The following is a 21,739-nucleotide window of genomic DNA, read 5'->3' as shown; positions in this document are numbered from 1 at the left end:
CGTTGGTGACGTCATCTCCCCACCGCGGAAGGAGGAAGGAAGGGGAATTCCTGAGCTCACAACAAACTGAAACCAACAGGGTTGTTTGTCTCCAGAGGCTAACACAGACACACAGAGGAATGTCTCTGTGACATGATACGCGAAATGCCCGCCGGGGAGAACCTACGTTTCGTTCACTTGGACCGCTGTTCGTGACACTCGACGTGGGTCTCAAATAGCAGCATATAGCTATAACTTGCTAGCTAAGCGCATAGGTGACGTTAGCTGGCTAGGTAGCTAAGCTAACTAAGTGGATTGTGGGGGACTGACTGCTACTCAACCTGGTCGTTTGAAAGAAGCAGAAAGGGGTAAGGGGCTGGTTGTACAATACACAGCCTATTGTCTATAGTGTTTATTTGTTGACAGATTCATATTTATACCCACACACACACACACACACACACACACACACACACACACACACACACACACACACACACACACACACACACACACACTTATTTTACCTCGTTATGATTAACGTTAACAGTTCCAGCAACGTCATTTTTTATTTTGACAGCTGCTGACAATTGACATTACATCATACTGACGATGTGTCATACTGACAGAACAGGCCTTTGTGTGAGAAGAAGACGAAGTGTTATGAGTGCTGAGCCTCATGGTATTCTGTACTGGAGAGGATGACGTCATGTTTTTTCCCCCCTTCCACTGATAAGCAGCTCCTTTGGATTCATGCTGTTGTCAGCAGGCAGCTTACAGAAATCATTTAAAACTCATTTAACCGGTTAATGAGAAGTCCAGTAGCTTTCCTCAAAGATAAAGTTGGCATGCAAGTGTCTATCTAAAGTGAAAGTAACATGGATTGTTGGATGTCAGAGACTGTAGTAATGGTGATGTCGCGTGTGTGTGTGTGTGTGTGTTACTAGGGATGGTGCAGCCCCAACCAGATGGCCCCATGCAATGGGACATGGCTGGAGAGGAGGGTGGAGGGGCCCTTAGGGTACCACCAGAGCTGGCTGCCAATGAAGTGGTAACTAGATTACTGGATGATAACCAGCAACTTAGAGGTAACGCATAATATTTACGTTGGTCAGAAGTGGCTATTAATATGAATTATTTGTGTGTACAGTAAATGCACTTTTTTAACTCAAAAAATTATGTCTCTTTCCCATCTAAAATGATGTCTCTTTCCCATCTACGTGTCCGTCTAATGTTTTTCCCTCACTTTCTCATTGCCTCCCTCCCAGAGGCTCTGCGGCGCAGCAACCTTGCACTGCGTCAGCGCTGTGAAGAGATGGAGGGATGGCAGCGAAGGACAAGAGAAGAGCGGGAGTTTCTCAGCTGTCGCTTCCAGGAGGCCAGGGCGCTGGTGGAGAGGCTCGCCCAGGAGAACCACTCCCTCCAGGGGCTGGTGAACGGGCCCAGCTCCTCCTCCTCAAGCCACAGCTCCTCCAGCCAGACTGAAGAGCAACAGAGGCGGAACGGCCCTGTCGAGCCACCACAGGTTACAGTGACCTCATATCGGCTTACAATCATGACTTTACTTCTCATGTTCCTGTCTTTATTCCTTCACCCGATAAACACGTCATATAGTTTTAGTTTTGTCTTTTGTTATTGTTTCTTGCAGACTCTAGATCAGCGGGAGAGGAAGCGCGTGGAGGAGATGGATCAACACACTCAGACCCTTCCACCACGAAGCCTGGTAAGACGCGTTGCCCTGTCCATCTTTTACGGTTCTTGCTCCCATCATGCCGGACCCGAGCACATTTTGAGTACTTTGTGTTTGTTTGTATTTCATAATTCAGCGATGTTGTTTATTTGTGTATTATGTAACTGGCATGTTTGTGTGTCTAGGGTGACGCGAGCATGCATAGCTCCATGAGTAGTGACCTCCCCACTCCCCCCACCTCGCTCACAGAGGCCTGGGGAGAGGGGAGGGGCAGGGAAAGCAGCCAGGTGAGGCCCAGCATGCATAGCTCCATGAGTAGTGACTCCCCACTCCCCACTCCCCCCACCTCACTCACAGAGTTCTGGGGAGAGGGGAGTGACGGGGAAAGCAGCCAGGTGAGGCCCCCCTCAATACCAATTAACACCAATCACCATCCCAAGCTCTTAACTCATTAACTGACCGGAGTTTCTCTAGAGACTAATTCTACTCTTGCTAATCTTTTAAGACGCACAGAATATTTTGTTCTATGACTATGTAAACAACAAATATATCAAAAGAAAGAAGAGAGTCTCGACTTTAAAAAGAAAAAGTTTTTTTGTGGCTTTCGCCTTTATTTTATTTATTTTTTAACAGTTTGACGGCCGCTAATTGTTTAATCCAGGGTTCCACCGCGCGTAATACGACATTCCCGCTTTTTGTTTAATGCGTTTTAATTTGCCGTTTTAAAATAATTAAAAATAACAGCGGATTTATCCGGGACCTGATGACGAGGCCGTCGCGTTGTGATGACGAAACCGGAAATCAAGTCATCATCTGGGCTGCTAGGGCTTCTGGGAAATTGAGCTCAACGTAAGTGGACGGGGGGGTTTGTTTGGACTACAATGCCTCATAGAGGCGGATCCTGTACCGCATTGTAATGGCCGCTGGTGTGGTGGATCATAACATGCCGACGGACTATTGTTCGCCGGATTTCTGTCGTTGAAAGCTGCAAATACTTCAGCGTATGCTCTAAAGGTAATAAAACAATCTCGGCAGCGTAGAATATTTGATTAAAGAGTGGGTAAAACTGTAGAACTGTTAATGGAGGGACAGACAGTAGGCTGACAGGAAATGGGAAGAGATATGGGGGGGGGGGGGGGGGGGAGACATGCAGTAAAGGCCGTCGGGATCGGGAGTCGAACCCGCGGCACACTGCCAGACTGGATTACCAGCCAAGGTGCCTGGACCGCTGAGCCATGGCCCAGGCCGAGGGTCTCGCAATGATATAGACCTAGAATGCCTGTGATCATTTAATGATACTACATTTTCATGTATCATAGGCATAGATACGTCTCACTGAAATCCTGTTCGGGCTTAAAACCGGCGGCTTAAATGTGATAAATGCTCCGTTTGTACTCGCCCATTAAATAATTCCAATTGGCAGGTGGTGTGATTGATTACCCAGCACCTATCGCAAGGCACCTGCCAATTGTGTGACCCAAACCTTTGTGTTTCCCATGTCAATTGGGAACACGTCTGCGGTAAACAGGACGTATTTGTAAAATCAGTTCATCGATCATTCCGGCCCCCCCTCGCCCGGAGAGAAAGATGTCCGTGGGCATCTCTTGAAAAAGTGGAGATAATTGACTAAATACACGTTTTGTGCCAGATCATCATCTTTCACATGGATATAAAACTAGAGGACCATATTTCACTCCACGTCTTTGGAATTATTTAAAGGTATATTCAGTGATTTCACTCAAAAAACCTTAGGTTTCGTTTTTGGCTGTGGGACCCAGCCTTTCGTCCAATCAGGATAGAGAGCCAAAAACGAAACCTAAGGTTTTTTGACCCCCAGGGGATAACTGGGGACAGGGAGGAACTCCTTATATGGCCAGCACACTCTATAGTAGGGAGGATTATCACAACAAAACAAAAAAATAAGTGATATTTGAATTAAGTGAAATCACTGAATATACCTTTAATGGGCGAGTACAAACGGAGCATTTATCACATTTAGCCCGCGCATAAATTCGTCCGACCAGAAATTAAGCAGGGTGTTCTATGGCTCTGTATGTGAAATACTGTACATACTGTATGAAACAACAAGAGCCGTTCTAGGGCTAGCAATGATATAGCTTATTTTCACCAAAAACGCTGTCTGGGAACCAAAAGCAGAGAAGATTATATTATATATATATATATTATTTATAACACTGAAAACACAAAATGACGTCTAGTAGATGATGGCAGTGCTGGATTTGAAATGACAATTGACAGTCAATGAGTTAATAGTCTTTCAGAACCTTGTCCCCGGTGATTTGCTGGCATTTTAGACACTGCTGTCCACATAGCCTACCTGTTAATTTCACTTCCCAGCTTTCACTTTTCTTCACCGTGCTTTGTGTCCTCATCGTCCTCTAAAATACTACTGGTATCCTCTTCACTGTTCTTTGGTGTTTGGCCTCCATGTCTGAGGGTGTCACTAAGGGCGGATTCACACTATGGTCCCGGGTAGGCATTCGGAAACACTCAACCATTCCCGGGACGGCATGGGAAGTTTGAATGTTGACAAGGAATGATAATCCGCTAGTGTTTGAGTAGCGCCAGCCGTGAAACACAAACAAAAAAAACACATGCGCTTCTGCAAGGATAAAAATACCAAGGGTTAAGTCAGTGACGTCACTGTTAACATACCATGGATACGTACGTTACGTCACTTCAAAGACCATCAGCGCACACTGCTTTGGCTGTGTATTGTTGTTATGTTATTATTATAATTCAAGACAACGTCAGGAATACAGCCAAACTTTATTATGTGCTCTAAATCGAAGTCTTCCCAAAGCCCCATAATCCACAGCGCCCCTCTGAGGCACATTCGTACCCTTTCAGTTGATTCCACCACACCCTAGTACACTTCATTCAAGGCCAATGTGAATCATGGCCAGCAGGGACGAGGGAACCGTATTCGGGAGCACTTTGAATCAATCAGACTCAGTGTGAATCCGCCCTAAAACAAAAAGATCATCAGCACTCACTCACAAGTCCTTTTTAAGGTTCCTTTATTGTTTGGCACATACACATTTTGGCCGGAGCCTTTCTCAGTGTAATGATTTTTCTTTTTCTTTTTCTGCCTTTTATTGATAGGTTGAACTCAGTGTAATGATCACGCTGAGATGATTCCTTGCATACGTTTTAGGCTTTCAACACTTGAGAATAGTGTCTTGAGATTTAATGCCATAATATGGCTGCCTCAGTGTGTATCCCAATATTTATTTTATGCTTCCCCTTCCCCCGTAGCCCACAGAGGGAGCAAACGAATTCCTGCAGCTGCTGAAGAGCCACAAAGAAAAGATGGAAGATGGCATGAGGGAAATGAGGAGGAAGAATGAGGAACTGGAGAAAGAAAGGGAGGAGGGAGAGCGCCGTAGCATTGACCAGCGTCGTAGCATTGACCAGCTCAGAGCCAAACTGGCCCAGGCACAGGTAGCCCTCACTCTTATGTCCATCAAACTCAACAGATGTGTCTACATACAAGCTGATTGGGGATTAAAAAAATAATAATAATTGTTTTGGTTGTTAAGAGTAGATCCCAACTGGTGCCAGATGTTTGAGTCCAATGCCAACCGCGAGTCCTAGGCTAGCCCCCTGGTTACCAATGCTTTGACTAATATTTATCAACATTTTCAAATCAATTTGAAAGAAATGTGTATATTATTAGGCCTGACGTCGAAATAAGAAAAACGTTCGCTCTGAAAGAATATATATTCAAAGATTTGTGCCGCATTTTTACGATTTTTCAAAAATAGCAGACCTACAAGTTCATAGTGCGCCACTCGGTGGCGCGCTATGAGCTTGTAGATCTGCTATTTTTCAATAGCCAAAGCGTAACATAATGCTAACACCAAAAGGGGTTAATCACTTTCAACCAGACTAATAATAAAATAAAATAAAACTGAAAAAGTCTCGTATATCAGCTAGACTGATATAGTGAATTAAGCAGTTAATCAGAATCGTGACATTGTTTGAATGCTGTAAGTCCAGCTGATAGTCTGTGATCATAGGGTTTCTTTTATATAATTCTGTTTTATTAGGCATCCAGTGTTACAGAAGAGGCAGTTCAACATCGTTCAGAGGCGCAGCACTCCTCCGATAGGTATGACCCGGTCTACTCCGAAATCGCTGATTGCTGCCAACTTCTTTGTGTCATGCTAACCCCACTAATCTGCTCTCTCCTCTTTCACTACTCCAGCGGCCACTGCAAACAGTACTGCTTTTTAAATCTCAATTATGTGGATATCTACAGACTTTATCCTCTCTGTCAACTAAGTACAACTGCATGCTTTTTTTCTTACCGTCTGTGTGTTTCCTTTCACGTAGTAAATTTGAGATGTTTCTCCCCCTTCTTCTGTCTTCCTCTTTCCTCCCCCTATAGCTCTAACCTGGCTAAACTCACAGAACAGCTCCAGGCCACGCAGGGCAGGTGAGCCAGTGGCTCTCTGTTGCTGCCTGTCTCTCTCTGTCGCTGTCTTTAAGTGTATCTGCCTGCTTTCTCTCTATTTTGTGCTTCTAGCTTTTTTGCTTCCCGGGTGTTTGTTTTGCCGGACCCTGGGGGGGTGTTAGACTATAATATTCAATGAGTACGGTACTTGCTCCGCATTGGTGAAACACCATAGCTTAAACTTGAGTATGTGCTACATCACGTTTCCCTGCCGCAAGCTGCCAAGCTTAAATTCCACTCACTCACCAGCTGACATGCAGGATATCATCCACAAACCCCACCCCAAAAAGCGATTGTCCAATGCCAATCCAAATAGTTTAGCAACCGCTGCTATGCAGTACAAGCTTTTGCCACCTCATACGTAGCTGTCAATGTTGTTTTGCATGGCTGTGTTGTTGAACACATACACAGCTTAACGTCGGGAAAGTTACACGAGTGAGCCACCCTGGTGATGGCAATAATACTAATGACCGTAGTCTTTACCGTGCAACATGAAAACTCCCGTCGGACGATCGTTAAAGTTGATTGTTGAATACTGTTGATTTGAATACCTGTCTCCTCGCGGGGTTGTGGAGGGATTTAGCGATAGGTTGTGGAGGGACTTAGCGAAGGGCTAATTGCTCCAGCACAGTACCCCAATACCCATGCATCTTAACCAGTTTTGGGCGGGAACCCCTTTTGGTGTTGGCATTATGTTATGCTTTAGCTATTGAAAAATAGCAGATCTACAAGCTTGTAGGTCTGCTATTTTTGAAAAATCGTTAATTTCTTTTAACTATTATATTGGCTTCTGGGGGGGTCCCTGGAACTACACATTTTCAGATTTGGGTCGGTGGCCAATTTCATATATTTTTGGGGGTCCTTGACATGAAAATGTTTGAGAACCACTGGCATAGAAACAGGGTTTTTCCAGAAAACTGTCAGGATTTAGAAGACATTTGTAGAATCGTCCTCAGGTCTAAATGGGTTTTAACCCATTCTGAACGGGAACCCATTTTGGTGTCAGCATCATGTCGTGCTTTAGCTATTTAAAAATAGCAGATAGCAGATAGACCTACAAGCTCATATCGCGCCACCGAGTGGCGCGATACGAGCTTGTAGGTCTGCTATTTTTTGAAAAATCGAAGAACGACTGACATTTTTAGAATCTGATCTCAGGTCAGAATGGGTTCATCAGACCAGTGTGTGTCCAGTGGAAACCTCGTATGAATCTGATCTCAGGTCAGAATGGGTTTTAAAACACCAAAAGGCGTTCCCGTCCAGAATGGGTTAAAGGACTTAAATACACCTCCAGGGTCCAGCTGAAAGCTTGCCTACTGTGACTCGTTTCCCCCGTGTGCATGGTCTGTTTGTTAACGATGTACGTTTTGCCTGAATATGAAGCTGAATTAATTGATAAAAGTTCACCGATGATGATTATCCATGCTATTTTGCCCCAGAATTCTACAGTTGAGGGTAATAGAGCACCGAAGTCTGACGTCAATATCGGTAGAGGGCACAAATCCACAGGTTCATGTACTTTTTATTTGCATTATAATCCCCATAGGGGGGATTTCAGATCGCCTCATATAAGAACTGTGTTTGAAAAATAAACATGTCATCCCGGCCGCTTCACTCATATGGATATGAAGAATCAACTGACTGAGAGAAAACGCAAATGTTACTGCTACTGAATTAGTTACATTTTCGCTAGAAACAGCCTGTATCATATATGAGTGACTGACTGTTGCAAACGATACAGAGACACCTCCCTGACAATAACGCAGAGACAGCTTGTTTATTTTTGGACCACAACGCTCATATGAGACGATATTAAGATGAGCCCATGTTATTCTCCATAGAGAAATTACTTCCGCGAAGGCGCGGACCAGGGGAATCGAAGGGATGAGCGAGTTACGTCAGGACTTCGGTGATCTTAACTCCAGGTCAAGCCAATCTAAGCCGGGTTTCTCTGTTATGTATTGCTGTATCTCCTCACAGAAGGAGACCAATCGTCAGCAGAAACGTAACAGTACCCGCATCCCTCTAGTATAGACTGTACAGTACATGTACAGTACACCACGAAACGGCACTGAACAACTCCGTCCCTGGTTTATAACGCTGCTAAATAAAATACACGGCAGCAGAGAATAACCCAACAATTTGTTCTCAAAGTGCCCACTTAAAACTGATCAGATCTTGGCTTCATTTGTATAGTTTGAAATGCATGTTCATGTTCCTGACATGTGTGTGTGTACTGTGTAGGTATCGGGAGCTGGAGGAGAAGCTGGATTACCTCCAGAAGAGCTCAGCTCAGCGGGACCGAACTGAAGCTCTACTCAAACAGAAGGACAAAGACTGTGCCCAGGCATGTACTCAACCCATTCTGACCTGAGATCAGATTCATACGAGGTTTTCCACTGGACACACACTGGTCTGATGAACCCATTATGACCTGAGATCAGATTCTAAAAATGTCAGTCGCTCTTCGATTTTTCAAAAATAGCAGACCTACAAGCTCGTATCGCGCCACTCGGTGGCGCGATACGAGCTTGTAGATCTGCTATTTTTCAATAGCTAAAGCATAACATGATGCTAACACCAAAATGGGTTCCTGGACTTATTTTACGGTTATTTGAACCAATCTGTATGTTGGCGTTACAAAATATCGCACATCTGCAGCGGTTGGAATCCAGTTGCCTTTCATTATTACGAGTCTGTGCACACAGATTGATAGCTTTAAATAAATAAAAATCGTACTAACCAGTTCAATCGGTAGCAAAATATGAAATATACGAAAACCAAATGGAGAAGAAACTGGCTTCAATCCAGAAACAACATCTGGCACCGAACGCAGAATCAATGAATGATTAAATACATTGTTGTGATTATTGAAGGGTTGTCAAGGGAGGACTTCTAGTGCCGTCGCTTCCATCCTCCCCACAGTGTACTGTAGTTGTTCCGTTGCCTGGGACCGACCTATGGTTCCACATTTTATTGTTCCACATCGGCCAGGTCAGAGTGGCTCACTAATCTGAAGGTTATAAATAGTACTAATTAATTACAGGGTATTCAGACGGCGTATTAAGGCAGTGTATTCAGACTGTGATAAAATAGCTAGATTGTAATTTCCTCGTGATTAATTTCATGGTCAATATGTCGCAGTCTGTATGTAAACAGGTTTTTCATGTCCCAGAAGTCATGATATGTCTGTGAGAGGTGAACCTGATTTACATTAACAGTTTAATACAAAAGATGGCAAAAAAGCGAGGCATAAAGAAAATATTATGAAAACATAAACTACTATCACAGATCCTCTGCTGTCTTTATTGTAATTTGGACATTGCTATTGTCTCCCATCAGGAGAGGAAACCGCAAACATACATTTACGGATTGTAGCGTTAAAAGCTCATTTCAGATGGACGCATCTTTTCAACACTCAAAATGTTTTCCCTCACAGCCCAAAATCTGATCTGCCAGGGTATCGGTTATACTATAAAGACAATGACCACCCACTGCACGTTTGGGCTTTGTTTCTTGTGATATGATTTGTAATGTACGTATCAATCAATCCCAACATTTTGAACAGTAATACTTGGCACAAACGTCCACTTACAGTAGATACACGTGGTTCCCTGTTACCGCATGTCTGTTCCAACCTTGTGAACGCAATATCTTAGGAATACCTTGAGGGAATGTCATTACATTTAGCACAAACATCCACTTGGACTGAAGGATTAACTGATTAGAAGTAAGTGGTCAATTCGACATAAAACACATTCCCTACCTGTGTTTAGACCCGACGTGGCGAAAGCTTACAATCGCAAAGGATTCTACTTTCTTTTTTTCAAATAACTACAATTCTTTCTTAGAATGCATGACATTATTTTGGACAGGATACCAGTTCTTAATCGGCAACGCGGATAATTTGAATCTCCTTTTGAAAAATATCCATGATGGCATTAACCCATTTTGAGCTGGAACCCCTTTTGGTGTTTTAATCATTATGTTATAATTTAGCTATTGAAAAATAGCAGATCTACAAGCTCATAGCGTGCCACCGAGTGGCGCGCTACGAGCTTCTAGGTCTGCCATTTTTGAAAAATCGTAAAAATGTGGCGCAAATCTTTGAATATACAGTATATTCTTTATTTTTAACTCAGGTCTAATTGGCATGAAGAAACATGCAAATAGAAGGGAATACGGGATACAGGTAGCTGTGTGTGATTTATCTCGTCACCCCTTTATGTACTGCAGCTGGCCAAGGACTGTGAGGCTCTGAAAGCCCAGGCGACGTCCTTATTAGGAGAGCTGAAAGAGAGACAGAGTTGCCTGGAGAAGAGTGAGCATGAACGCAAGATAATGGAAGAAAAGTGAGTATGGAGAAACTTTGCAAGTACAGCTCTGGGAATGTGCACAGTACATTTCTTATTGTTAATACTATTGTACTATACTATTGTAACACTGATTAAATGTAACCGTACACTCTCAGATTTAACCCATTTTGACCTGAGATCAGATTCTAAAAATGTCTTCTACAGCCTGACAGTTTTCTGAAAAAGCTATGTTTCTATGTCAGTCGTTCTTCGATTAAAAAAAAAATATTTATTATTTTTCAATAGCTAAAGCATAATGTAATGCTAACACCAAAAGGGGTTCCCGCCCAAAAAAGTATTTACTTAACCCATTCTGACCTGAGATCAGATTCATACGAGGTTTCCGCCGGACACACACTGGTCTGATGAACCCATTCTGACCTGAGATCAGATTCTAAAAATGTCAGTCGCTCTTCGATTTTTCAAAAATAGCAGACCTACAAGCTCGTATCGCGCCACTCGGTGGCGCGATATGAGCTTGTAGATCTGCTATTTTTAAATAGCTAAAGCATAACATGATGCTGACACCAAAATGGGTGCCCGTTCAGAATGGGTTAAAGACGGTTACGCCGCGGACAAAGCCAACTCGAGTCGTGACAACTCATGACAACAAACACAATATTTTGGACCAAACAAATAATTACAAAGAAGAAAAACAACAAAAAAGTGTTGTAACCTGCCGTTTCTTTCTTCTTTCTAATTATTTGTCCGGCCCAAAAAATTGTGTTTGTTGTCATGATTTGTCACGACTCGAGTTGGCTTTGTCCGCGGCGTAAACGTCTTTAAATAAATACTTTTTGAAATGTCTATGAGGAAAATGAACGGAGAATAATTTCCTGGGCCATGGTAGGGGGGCGGGACTGCGACGCTCTATTGCCATGTGAAAACAGCCTGTCTCACTGAAAAACGGGGGTCCCCGGTTCAAATAGGATTATTTTGGAGGGGGTCACGGCCTGAGAAAGTTGAGAACCACTGCTCTAGACTCTAGAGCAGTGGTTCTCAACTGGACTGACAGAGTAGTCAGTGTACGTACTTTGTGCTCTGGGAGCATAGCATAGTATTCTGAATCTTCCAATGGCAACGCACCGACCGTTCTGAATTTCCCAACGAACCGAGAGCACTGAGCACTCCTTCTCCAGTGCTCTCAGAGCGTATGTCCGAACGCACCCTATATTTGCCTGTGCACAATGTGACCATATGATTGAAATATATGTTTTCTTTTGTATGCAGGCTGTGTAGTAAGGTGGAGGCCCTGCAGATAGCAGAACGGGAGCTGGAACAGCAGCGGAAGCAGCATAACGTGGCTGTGGACAAGCTTCTGCTGCAGACTCAGAGCTTAGAGACTGCACTCAAAACAGAACGGCACGTTGTCACAGAGGAGCGGTGAGCTCACTGATAGCTCACCGCACAAATACACAGTGTCCTATTCCACAGAACTATTAGTTCAGTTCAGTTTGATTGAAAAACATTACATCTATTCATTTCGTTGTGTTTTTTTTTACACTATTTTCTTTTATGTGTAGCTGTAGAAATATAATTTGGCATCTCTATAACCTTGTACAATTTCCAATCCAATCCAACTTTATTTATACAGCACAGCACATTTAAAAACAACAGAGTTGACCAAAGTGCTGTACAGTTAGGCATAACAATAATAAAAACATAATGCAATACAGTAATAAAAACCCAATACAATACAATTCAACGGGAATACAAAATTAATCACGGTTTAAAAGCCAAGGAATAAAAAGATAGTTGTAAGATGTGTTTTTAAAAACGGGTAGTGTTGGAGCTAGCTTGACAAGGATAGCTACAGTAGTTGGTTCTACAGTTTTGGAGCTTGCTGTCCTCTTTGCTTACACTTCGCTTTAGGGACGACAAGCATCCATTTAAAGATTTAAAAACAAACAATAACATCTTCAAAATGGATCCTAATATGTACTGGGAGCGCGGCTAGAATGGGACTGATGTGTTCATATGTCCGGGGTCCAAATAATGCCCAAACTCTGCATTGTAGCTACCTGCTCACACACTCTTATGTGACACACTGGGCCATATTTTTTGTCTTAAGTACCAGGTCTTATGACTTAACTTAAGACCTGGAGGCGTGGTCAATGCTCTTTGGCCACTCAGAATAGCCAAATGGAATTGATCATGCCTCCAGGTCTTAAGTTAAGTAATAAGACCTGGTACTTAAGGCACGCAAAATATGGCCCACTATGTCTGATGCCACACACACACACACTCTCTCTCTCCTACCTAGCTCCTATATACAATATAGAAGAGCACACTACTTGTTACTTGCTGCCATATTTATATATATATATTATAATAAGTATTATTTACACATTTTAATATTGGATATATACCAAATTGTACTAATCTTCTAAGATTAATTTACAGATTTGTAAGTCTGCCCTTCGTTATTGACAAAGTGGTCCTACAGGCAGTTCTACATTTATTTGCAGTTAGAATTCGTTCAAGTAAGAACATGTATGAATGTAATGAATGTATCTAAATCTATACTGTTTTGCAAGTCTTCTAAGTGCCTATTTCTTTTCTCTCTTCCAGGAAAAAGCTGACACAGTTGCAGCATGCCTACACGTGTTTGTTTAGGGACTATGACTCCAAACTAAAGAATGAGGTAAAACCAACAATACTACTGTACCTTTGCCATTTTTCAAATGTTTCCTGTCCTAATTGGTCTACTTGCGTGTATGTTCTCATCTGTGCATTCACAATGTACACACTGCACAGACATGACGTATTGCTGTAGGTATACATGCATCGCAGACATACAGTATTCGAGTCCTGTATACATGCATAGCAGGCATATTTGAGTCCTGTGTGTGTGTGTGTTCTGGGGGAAGCTAGACAGTGCATGACCAATTAGCAAATTGCCTGCCCTATTTTGTTAGAATTAACGTTACAGTGGCTACGTTTACATGGACAGTTAAATCCCCTTTTCATTCAGAATAAAAGTTAAATCCTATTAAAAGTTGTCATGTAGGCCCAGGCCGTAGCGTAACGGTCTGGGCACCGGACTGGTAATCCAGTCGCAGTGTGCCGCGGGTTCGACTCCCGGACCCGACACGGCCTTTACTGCATGTCATCCCCCCATCTCTCTCCCGTTTCCTGTCAGCCTACTGTCTGTCCCTTCAAAGATCAATAAAAGGCGTAAGCCGCAAAAAAAGATCTTAAAAAAAAAAAGTTGTCATGTAAACACCTACAAAAACTTAAATCGGAAAGAAAATGGCCAATCTGATTTAAACTTAGATCTGATGTAACTGACCGGATTATTCCATTTTTAAATCCTATTGAAACAATTGTGGACTCATGTAAACACTCATTCGGATTTAAGTTAATTCTGGTCTTTCTGTGCATGCTTGTTTCCATGTAATTGGTATGGCTATTGGCTATATTATGCTCTTGTTTTGCGATTAATTATAAGAAACTAGACATGTTTAATTTCACATCTCTGAGAGCAACCTCTCATAGGCTACAGGATACATCAAATATAAAGTAATATGGCATAAAAGTGTTTTTATTATTATTATTATTATTTTGTTTTACCTGAAATGTAGTGGAGTAGAAGTAAAAGCATTGGAAATTTGAAATACTCAAGTAAAGTAGAAATACTACTAAAAGTAAATGTACTTATTTACTTTCCACCACTGGACGTAAACATATCCGCCCCGCCCCCTGTCCAATCAGAAGCCTTCCCAGCCCCAAACCTGATGTGGAATGAAATAATGGGATTTAAAAGTATTGTCCATGTAAACACTCATTCGGAATGACCATTTCCCATGTAAACACGCAGCAAAAAACTTACTTCTGAATCAATTAATTCTGAAGTTTTCATTCTGAATGAAAAAGCCCTCATGTAACCGCAGCCAGTGTCAGTGTCCCACTCGTCTGAATGAGATGGGTACAGTAATTTAAGTGATGTCCAAACTACAATAAAGAGGGCTGCATATCGAGTGTCCAATTTGGTGCACTACTCTGCTTCAAATAATTCTATTGACCTCGTCAACTAGTGCTGTATGTGTCCTACTGGGGAGACAACCTCCAACCATGGAGATTAGATACAATAACATTGTATTCTTTCAAATAAGTCTCGGATTGTTGCATTAACCCATTCTGACCTGAGATCAGATTCATACGAGGTTTCCGCCGGACACACACTGGTCTGATTAATCCATTCTGACCTGAGATCAGATTCTAAAAAATGTCAGTCGTTCTTCGATTTTTACAAAAATAGCAGACCTACAAGCTCGTATCGCGCCACTCGGTGGCGCGATATGAGCTTGTAGATCTGCTATTTTTCAATAGCTAAAGCATAACATGATGCCGACACCAAAATGGGTGCCCGTTCAGAATGGGATAACATTGTATTCTTTCAAATAAGTCTCGGATTGTTGCATTAATTGTGTTTATGTGCAGGGCTGCAACTATTGATTATCTTCCGAGCAATTATTCAATGAATCGACATGAAAAAAATGCAAATACATTGTTTTATATATATATATATATATATATATATATTCTTTTTTTATGTTTTATCCCACAATTTTGTAACCCATTCTTTCACCCAGTGTCCATTATCTAATGTAATCCTGGGCGTTACACTTCCTCTGCCAACCTGGGGGGACAGCGGTCTGGCCTCATTCATGAGGAGTCCAAACTGATTCTTTTCACTTGACAGGGGAGAGTTTCCCCGGCCGGACGTAGCGCGTGGAAGGATTATTCCGACCAGTTCCTTTCCCCTCCATCAGGGGGAGGTAGTATAGAGACCAGGATTACGGCATGTTTTTGTGAGGGTACCTACCCTAGGGGACACGGGGAGAACATGCAAACTCCACACAGAAAGGCCCCAGGGAACACGCCCCCAGTGCCCCAGGACCTTCTAGCTGTGAGGCGACAGCACTACCGACTGTGCCACCGTGACCCCCACATTGTTTTATAATTGACTAAATTGATTAATCTGATTAACCACTTAATACCTTTATTGGAGTCAGACAAAAATAGCAGAAATAGCTTGATTGATTGAAGTATTTATTAACTGAACTGTGAGTGGACGACCGATAAAACACTACACTTGTTTACAAGAGGGTCCACCTTGTTCAATTCATCATAACATTTAGAGACATACAAATATACACAAAGGGCACCTACATCGTAGGTGCCCTTTGAGAGCGGTTTTGAAGGAATCAAGGGATTCGCATGTCTTAATGACCGTTGGTAGGGCGTTCCACATTTTGGTGGCATAGGAGCGAACTTAATTTAGTTGATCTACAAGCATCGCAATGGAACGTGTTGAGCTTGTTGATCTGTTTTGTTTTGCTATGTTGAAAGAGAAAAATGTATACCGAGTTTCTTTAACCCATTCTGGACGGGAACCCCTTTTGGTGTTATGTTATACTTTAGCTATTAAAATGGCAGATCTACAAGCTCATAGCGTGCCACCGAGTGGCGCGCTACGAGCTTGTAGGTCTGATATTTTTGAAAAATCACAAAATGCGGTACAAATCTTTGAACTCTTTCAGAGCGAACGTTGTTTTTTAATTTTCACGTTTTTTATCGATGACTTTTTGATAATGGGTTAGATGTATCAGTTTGATGAACTGTTCCAACCCTGTTTGTGGTGTCATTCAGGGGGGAGACCTGTGCAGCAGACTGGAGGAGGCAGAGAGGGCGCTGGCTCTGAAACAGGATCTGATTGATAAACTGAAGGAGGAGGTGGAGCAGCAGAGAGGCTCCCTGGAGACTGTGCCTGTACTCACTGCACAGGTACACAGCTACACACACACACACACACACACACATCGTCACATCTTTGAGTGGTACAGTAATGTGTGTCCCTGGCTGGCTGGCTGGCTGGGTCTGTCCGCCCGAGCACGGAAATAGCGTTTTAGCGTTTGTTGGCCTGTAACGATTCACTCGACTCACGATACGATTCGTATCACGATACGATTTTTCACGATAAAAAAGATATATATTTTAAATACGTTTTTTTAAAGTTTTATATAATTTATCTCCCCCCCCCCCGCCCCCCTCATTTAACCACATTGCAAAAGAAGTAGCATTACTTTTGACAGTGCAGAAACATAATTGCCTTCCTTGATGAGCATCAACGACCATCATCACCTGGGCACAGTCACAGACACACACAGCTCCCCTCTACAGTGCTCTACTACTGAAAGTGACTCATTTCTCTCCAAAAAAATATGAATATGATGGAATATGACTAAAGCTCACATTTCACATCACACTAGCCCCCCTAAAAAGAAAATCGTCGGGATTAATATCGATATACGATATATCGTTACATGCCTACCACCAAGTGTCACTGTTGCGCAGCCACACACACACACAGGCCAGGGAGGAGGGCCAGTACAGTACAGCACGAGTGCAGTACAGCACCACTCAGTTCAGACGGGTCTGATTTTTAGGTTATTTAGGAACCAGAAGCGAGGTAAGGTAAGTGTAATAGAATTTGACAATTTGACAATTGGGAAAAGATTCAGGTTGGGGTTAGGATTAGACAGTTTGAGATTGTTTAGGGTTATGCCTGATTTATGCTGATTTATACCAATCTACTAGCTTCTTGTAGAGTTAGACTTAAAAATGACAAAAGAAAATGTTAAAATGGCCATTCTGGACGGGAACCCCTTTTGGTGTTAGCATTATGTTATGCTTTAGCTATTGAAAAATAGCAGATCTACAATACGAGCTTGTAGGTCTGCTATTCTTTGAAAAATCGACATAGCAAACATAGCTTTTTCAGAAAACTCTCAGGATGTAGAGTAGAAGACATTTTTAGAATCTGATCTCAGGTCAAAATGGGTTAACATGTTTGATGACGTCCTCACAAGTATAGTAGTAAGTGTGTGTGTGTGTGTGTGTGGTTTACTCACTCAGGCTGAGATCTACAAGGCAGACTTCCTAGCGGAGCGTGAGGCAAGGGAGAAGCTTCACCAGCGGAAGGAGGAGCTTCAGGATCAGCTGAGTCAGGCCCTGGCTGAGAACGAGAGGCTCAAACAGGAAGGAACGTCTCGGTGAGTGAGCGAAGCCTGCAGGCATCGTTCACACTAAAGAAAATGCGGCTCAAACTTACGATTTTAAGTGTAGAAGGAGTCGGGAGTTTTTCACAGGGTGCCTGCTGGTGGCTCGGCCAATCGTAAAACTGACCATATGCTCTTTGCAGTCGCGAGGACCCGAATTTGACTTCTGTCATCACGTCTCCCCTCTGTCTGCCCTTAGTTTTGTTTCTAAATAAAGTGTAAGATACAACACTAGTGTTTACAAAAAGATCTTTCACACGCTATGGAGTATTGCACTACACTGCAGATTGGATAATGATGACTAAAACAGATTGGATAATGATGACTAAAATCATCATGACTACTGATGTTATGACACAAAGAATTCTACATCTCACTCCATTGTTTACCTTGTCCTGCTGCCAAATCTCTGCCTTACTTTATGTATCAGTTAGCAAGTCAGATTGTAGGTCAGCATGATCTTCATGAGGCTTCACGAGGTGTTCCCGTTGTCAGGAATGGCACGTCAAATCCAGAATCTGTACTGTCCTGTAAACTTTTATTTTGTCATTATTTGCAGAATGTAAAATGTGCAGGTTTTTGGGTGGAAAGAAATCATGGCACTCCATCTTTAATACTCCCTAAGGATAATATGAGCATCAAAGCAACATTTTAAATACTTTTTTATTTGCATGTACATTCCATAGGGCTGGACCACACATATGATATCATCAACTTGCGACGGGAGCAGTTCCTATTGAGTGAAAGATTCTTTATTTATGAAAGAAATACAATATTTATAATATTTAAAATCTAATAGATAGATAAATAGATGGATCATGGATGGATGGATAGATGATAGATAGATGGGTGGATAGATTATTTTTTATTTTTTATAGAGGGCAAGTGTGATGTTTTAAGGCATATTTGTCTTTATTAGCCAGGGTTCATTATAACTATGAAACAAATCGATTTGACTCATTAGCTTAAGACACTTTAGCTTGATTTGTACTTCATTGCTTGCATTCCATTCATCACGTTTGTAAGATGCGGTATAAATCAGGCGTTTAAATGGAACAGAGGAGGGAGGCTCCTGCCAACATTGACGTTTCTTCCACAAAGTTGTTGGACAAGCTGAAGAAAGGTGTGTGTGTGTGTGTGTGTGTGTGTGTGTGTGTGTGTGTGTGTGTGTGTTTCAGTGCGCGTATGGAGGAGATGCAGCAGAGACACCTGGAGGACTTCAGAGCCCCACGGCCCCCACACAATGCTCCTCCACAAGGTACAATTCTAAACCCAAAATGCACACATAGAAATACCTACAGTATATTACATGCACAGAGAAAGGCGGACAGCTTTCTGTGGTATAGATTCAGAGATGAATATGCATGCTGTGTGTGTCCTGAACCTTTTAATGTATGGTCCAAAGTAAGAGACACTCACGGAAGGTTTCTGCACACCACATGCGTTACATCCTCCTGGTGAAACTTCTCACTGTCAAGTGCTTTACAGAGTCGAACGTAAGCGACACAAGAAGACATACGCAACAAATGTCTCCCCTTGCGTCACGTCGGATACGTGATCCGTCGCGATCCGTCCGGTTGGGATCGGACCCCTGAAGAAGGCTCTTCCTCCTCTGCTCGACCCCTCTCGAAAGAGGATTATACTTCCGCCAGAACATTTGAGTTGTAAACGTAAACACGATTGTGCATGGATATATATCACATTGAAAGTTAAACGGGACAACATGACGTCATCGTTCGAAGCACTGCTTTGCAAACTCGTCTGTGATTATCAGGCCAGTGGGCAGTGGGCCACCCAATGAATGAGCCGCCCCCCTTGCTACAAATGTTAGCCCTGAATTTTTTGACCCAGTCCAGCCCTGGTTTTCAGACGAGAACTCCACGGAATTATACAGCAGAGAACAGCAAGGCGTCGCGGTGTGAGCTTGTAGATTGGCCAGCACAGGCACTGAGGCAGTGGTATACTGTATACTTCAATTATGAATTTATGATCATATAGTTTAAAACTCACGCTACAGTTAGAGCACATTATAGACCGAAGCAGGGACTATGTAAGGACTCAAAATAATCCCCCACGCAAGGCACAAATATTCACTGCTGCTTGCTCTTCCGTACACCTACACCAAACGGCTTTGATATTAATTTAATTAGCTGTAGCTGTCATTACCCTGCTATGACACACGACTATGAAAAGGGTCCATTCTATAAAATAAAATAAATCATTCAATGTTTGTTTGTGTTTTTGTTTTTAGCCCATTTTGGGCGGGGAACCCCTTTTGTGTTTTGTTTTTAACCCATTTTGGGGCGGGAACCCCTATGTCAGTCGAAGAACGACTGACATAGAAACATAGCTTTTTTCAGAAAACTGTCAGGATGTAGAAGACATTTCTAGAATCTGATCTCAGGTCAAAATGGGTTAATCGATGGACCCTTGTCCTTGTCCTGATGTTATTTAACCAAAGTTGTATTGGCATATATTACAGTTTATGTATTAATAATTTCTCTGTATCTCTGTCTCCCCCACACACACACACACCTATGTGTTCCCTGGAGCAGCTTTCAACACGGCGCCCCCTCCCTCTTCGTTTCGCAGTCAGGGTCTTCCCCCAGGCGGGGCCGGGGCCGAGGAGCTGCCCGACTATCGCTGTCCCAAGTGCCAATACCAGGCTCCAGATATGGACACACTTCAGATACACGTCATGGACTGCATACAGTAGCACACAAGCATGGTGGCCGCCCATGTTCAAACGCACACACACACACATGCACACACGCACGCATAAATATACATTCATTGTCCAATGTGTGACCTCAATGCTCATGGCACAAACAGACGTTCTTCAGACGTTCTCCCTTAAATAACTCCCAAAAGGACGGAATCAATACAAACGGCAATCAGATTGGAAAACCGAGGTGAACACACGAACACACGAAATAAAGTCCATCAATGAATCCCATCCGTCAATCCACGTACATGACAATGTTATCATAGAACTGCTCCATATACAGTATATATTCTTCGTCCATGCTACTTTATCCATGTGTTCTCCTTCCGTTTTGGTCTGTAAATGCTTCCTATCGTCTCTTCCCTCCACCACACCATCACCCTCTCTTCCTCTTTGCCCAGATGTATTTGTTTCCATGACTTGTCCCGTCATTGCCTCTGAGATGGCAGACTATCAAGCTGCCGGTGTGAATCAACGCGTCTTCACTATTAGTGTATGTAGTGTACACATTAGCCAACCACTTGCCTGAGCACCTTCTCTCCTTCCTCCGGTTATGTAGCGGCAGGCAGTTGATGTGGGGGGGGGGGGACGGAGAGTGGGTGGGTATACTATACTGTGACCCCACTATTCATAGTATATGAAAATGTTATGCTTTAAGTTGATTACATGATGCTTTTTGAGTCCACTCGGAGGTGCACTGCACTATTGCCTGCAAACAGGGTTAGGGATTGATGAATGAAAATGTGAATAATCTTTTGGAAGGCTTCGTGAAAAAAAAAAGTACGGTATATGGAACAAATACTGCTGGTTGTAATCATTGCCATTTTACATTACCTCAGTATTGTGTGTTATTTTAATGGCCTTTTAGAGATGGGTATGCTCTATATAAGTAGAGAGAAAAGTAGTGTGTGTACACCCTGGAAACATTACTGCTTTTAATCCCCGATTCCCAAAAAACATCCCCCACACAAACCCATATTCTGTCTTATCTTTAACTTTGGCAGCACCTGTTTTTTGCAGAATGTTTAATAGCACATTGAGTTTCCATCTGTGTGTGTGTGAATATTGTCTGTAATTATAGATTATTTCGTGCAGAGAATATTGTTTAAAATTGTTGTATTATTCGAGATTTATTAAATACCAATATGATTGAAGCCTATATGATGCATTTGTTGTGCTTTAATGTCATGATCAAGGCGTTGGGGGGCGCTCTAAAAGGAAGTACTGTCACAGGGAAGAGACCATTCTCGACGACGTAGGGGAGCGTGTAGCCATTGTTCCCCTATTACTTGATGTAATGCCTGGGCGTACTATCAAAATGTTATAAATAAATAAAAAATACAGCGAGGACAATTTGTGATATGTGTGCAAGTAACTGTACTTGTGCTAATTAAAGGCACAATCGTGACGACAATAGTGGACCGCTCCACCTCGTCATGATGCTCC

At 42.6% G+C, this 21,739-nt stretch overlaps 1 protein-coding gene across 3 annotated transcripts; it reads left to right on the top strand.

Moving 5' to 3' along the window:
- Positions 1-38: 38 nt before the first annotated feature.
- ikbkg (inhibitor of nuclear factor kappa B kinase regulatory subunit gamma) lies at positions 39-21,459 on the top strand. 3 transcript variants are annotated; one of them, XM_083770291.1, is made up of 15 exons: positions 39-347; positions 927-1,067; positions 1,248-1,504; positions 1,628-1,702; positions 1,855-1,956; positions 4,949-5,134; positions 5,743-5,804; positions 8,394-8,496; positions 10,386-10,501; positions 11,735-11,866; positions 13,076-13,148; positions 16,160-16,294; positions 17,426-17,562; positions 18,747-18,826; positions 20,124-21,459. In XM_083770291.1, the coding sequence occupies exons 2-15, from the start codon at positions 929-931 to the stop codon at positions 20,282-20,284; spliced, it is 1,758 nt and encodes a 585-aa protein (XP_083626417.1). In that variant the 5' UTR covers positions 39-347; positions 927-928; the 3' UTR covers positions 20,285-21,459. The 3 variants fall into 3 exon arrangements, with proteins under 3 accessions (XP_083626417.1, XP_083626416.1, XP_083626418.1); XM_083770290.1 differs by having other exon boundaries at positions 11,735-11,887; XM_083770292.1 differs by lacking the exon at positions 1,855-1,956 and having other exon boundaries at positions 11,735-11,887; positions 20,124-21,458.
- Positions 21,460-21,739: the final 280 nt, after the last annotated feature.

Source organism: Protomyctophum parallelum, assembly GCF_964188405.1.
Source record: "Protomyctophum parallelum genome assembly, chromosome: 7".
Classification (NCBI taxonomy): Eukaryota; Metazoa; Chordata; class Actinopteri; order Myctophiformes; family Myctophidae; genus Protomyctophum; species Protomyctophum parallelum.
This window is presented reverse-complemented; position numbering and strand designations above follow the sequence as displayed.

Excerpts from the sequence above, each read along its gene's own strand:
- ikbkg (XM_083770290.1), top strand. The coding sequence starts at position 929 with ATGGTGCAGCCCCAACCAGATGGCCCCATGCAATGGGACATGGCTGGA. Across the intron at positions 1,703-1,854 it reads CCCTTCCACCACGAAGCCTG|GGTGACGCGAGCATGCATAG; the intron begins GTAAGACGCGTT and ends TTGTGTGTCTAG. Across the intron at positions 18,827-20,123 it reads ACACAATGCTCCTCCACAAG|CTTTCAACACGGCGCCCCCT; the intron begins GTACAATTCTAA and ends TCCCTGGAGCAG.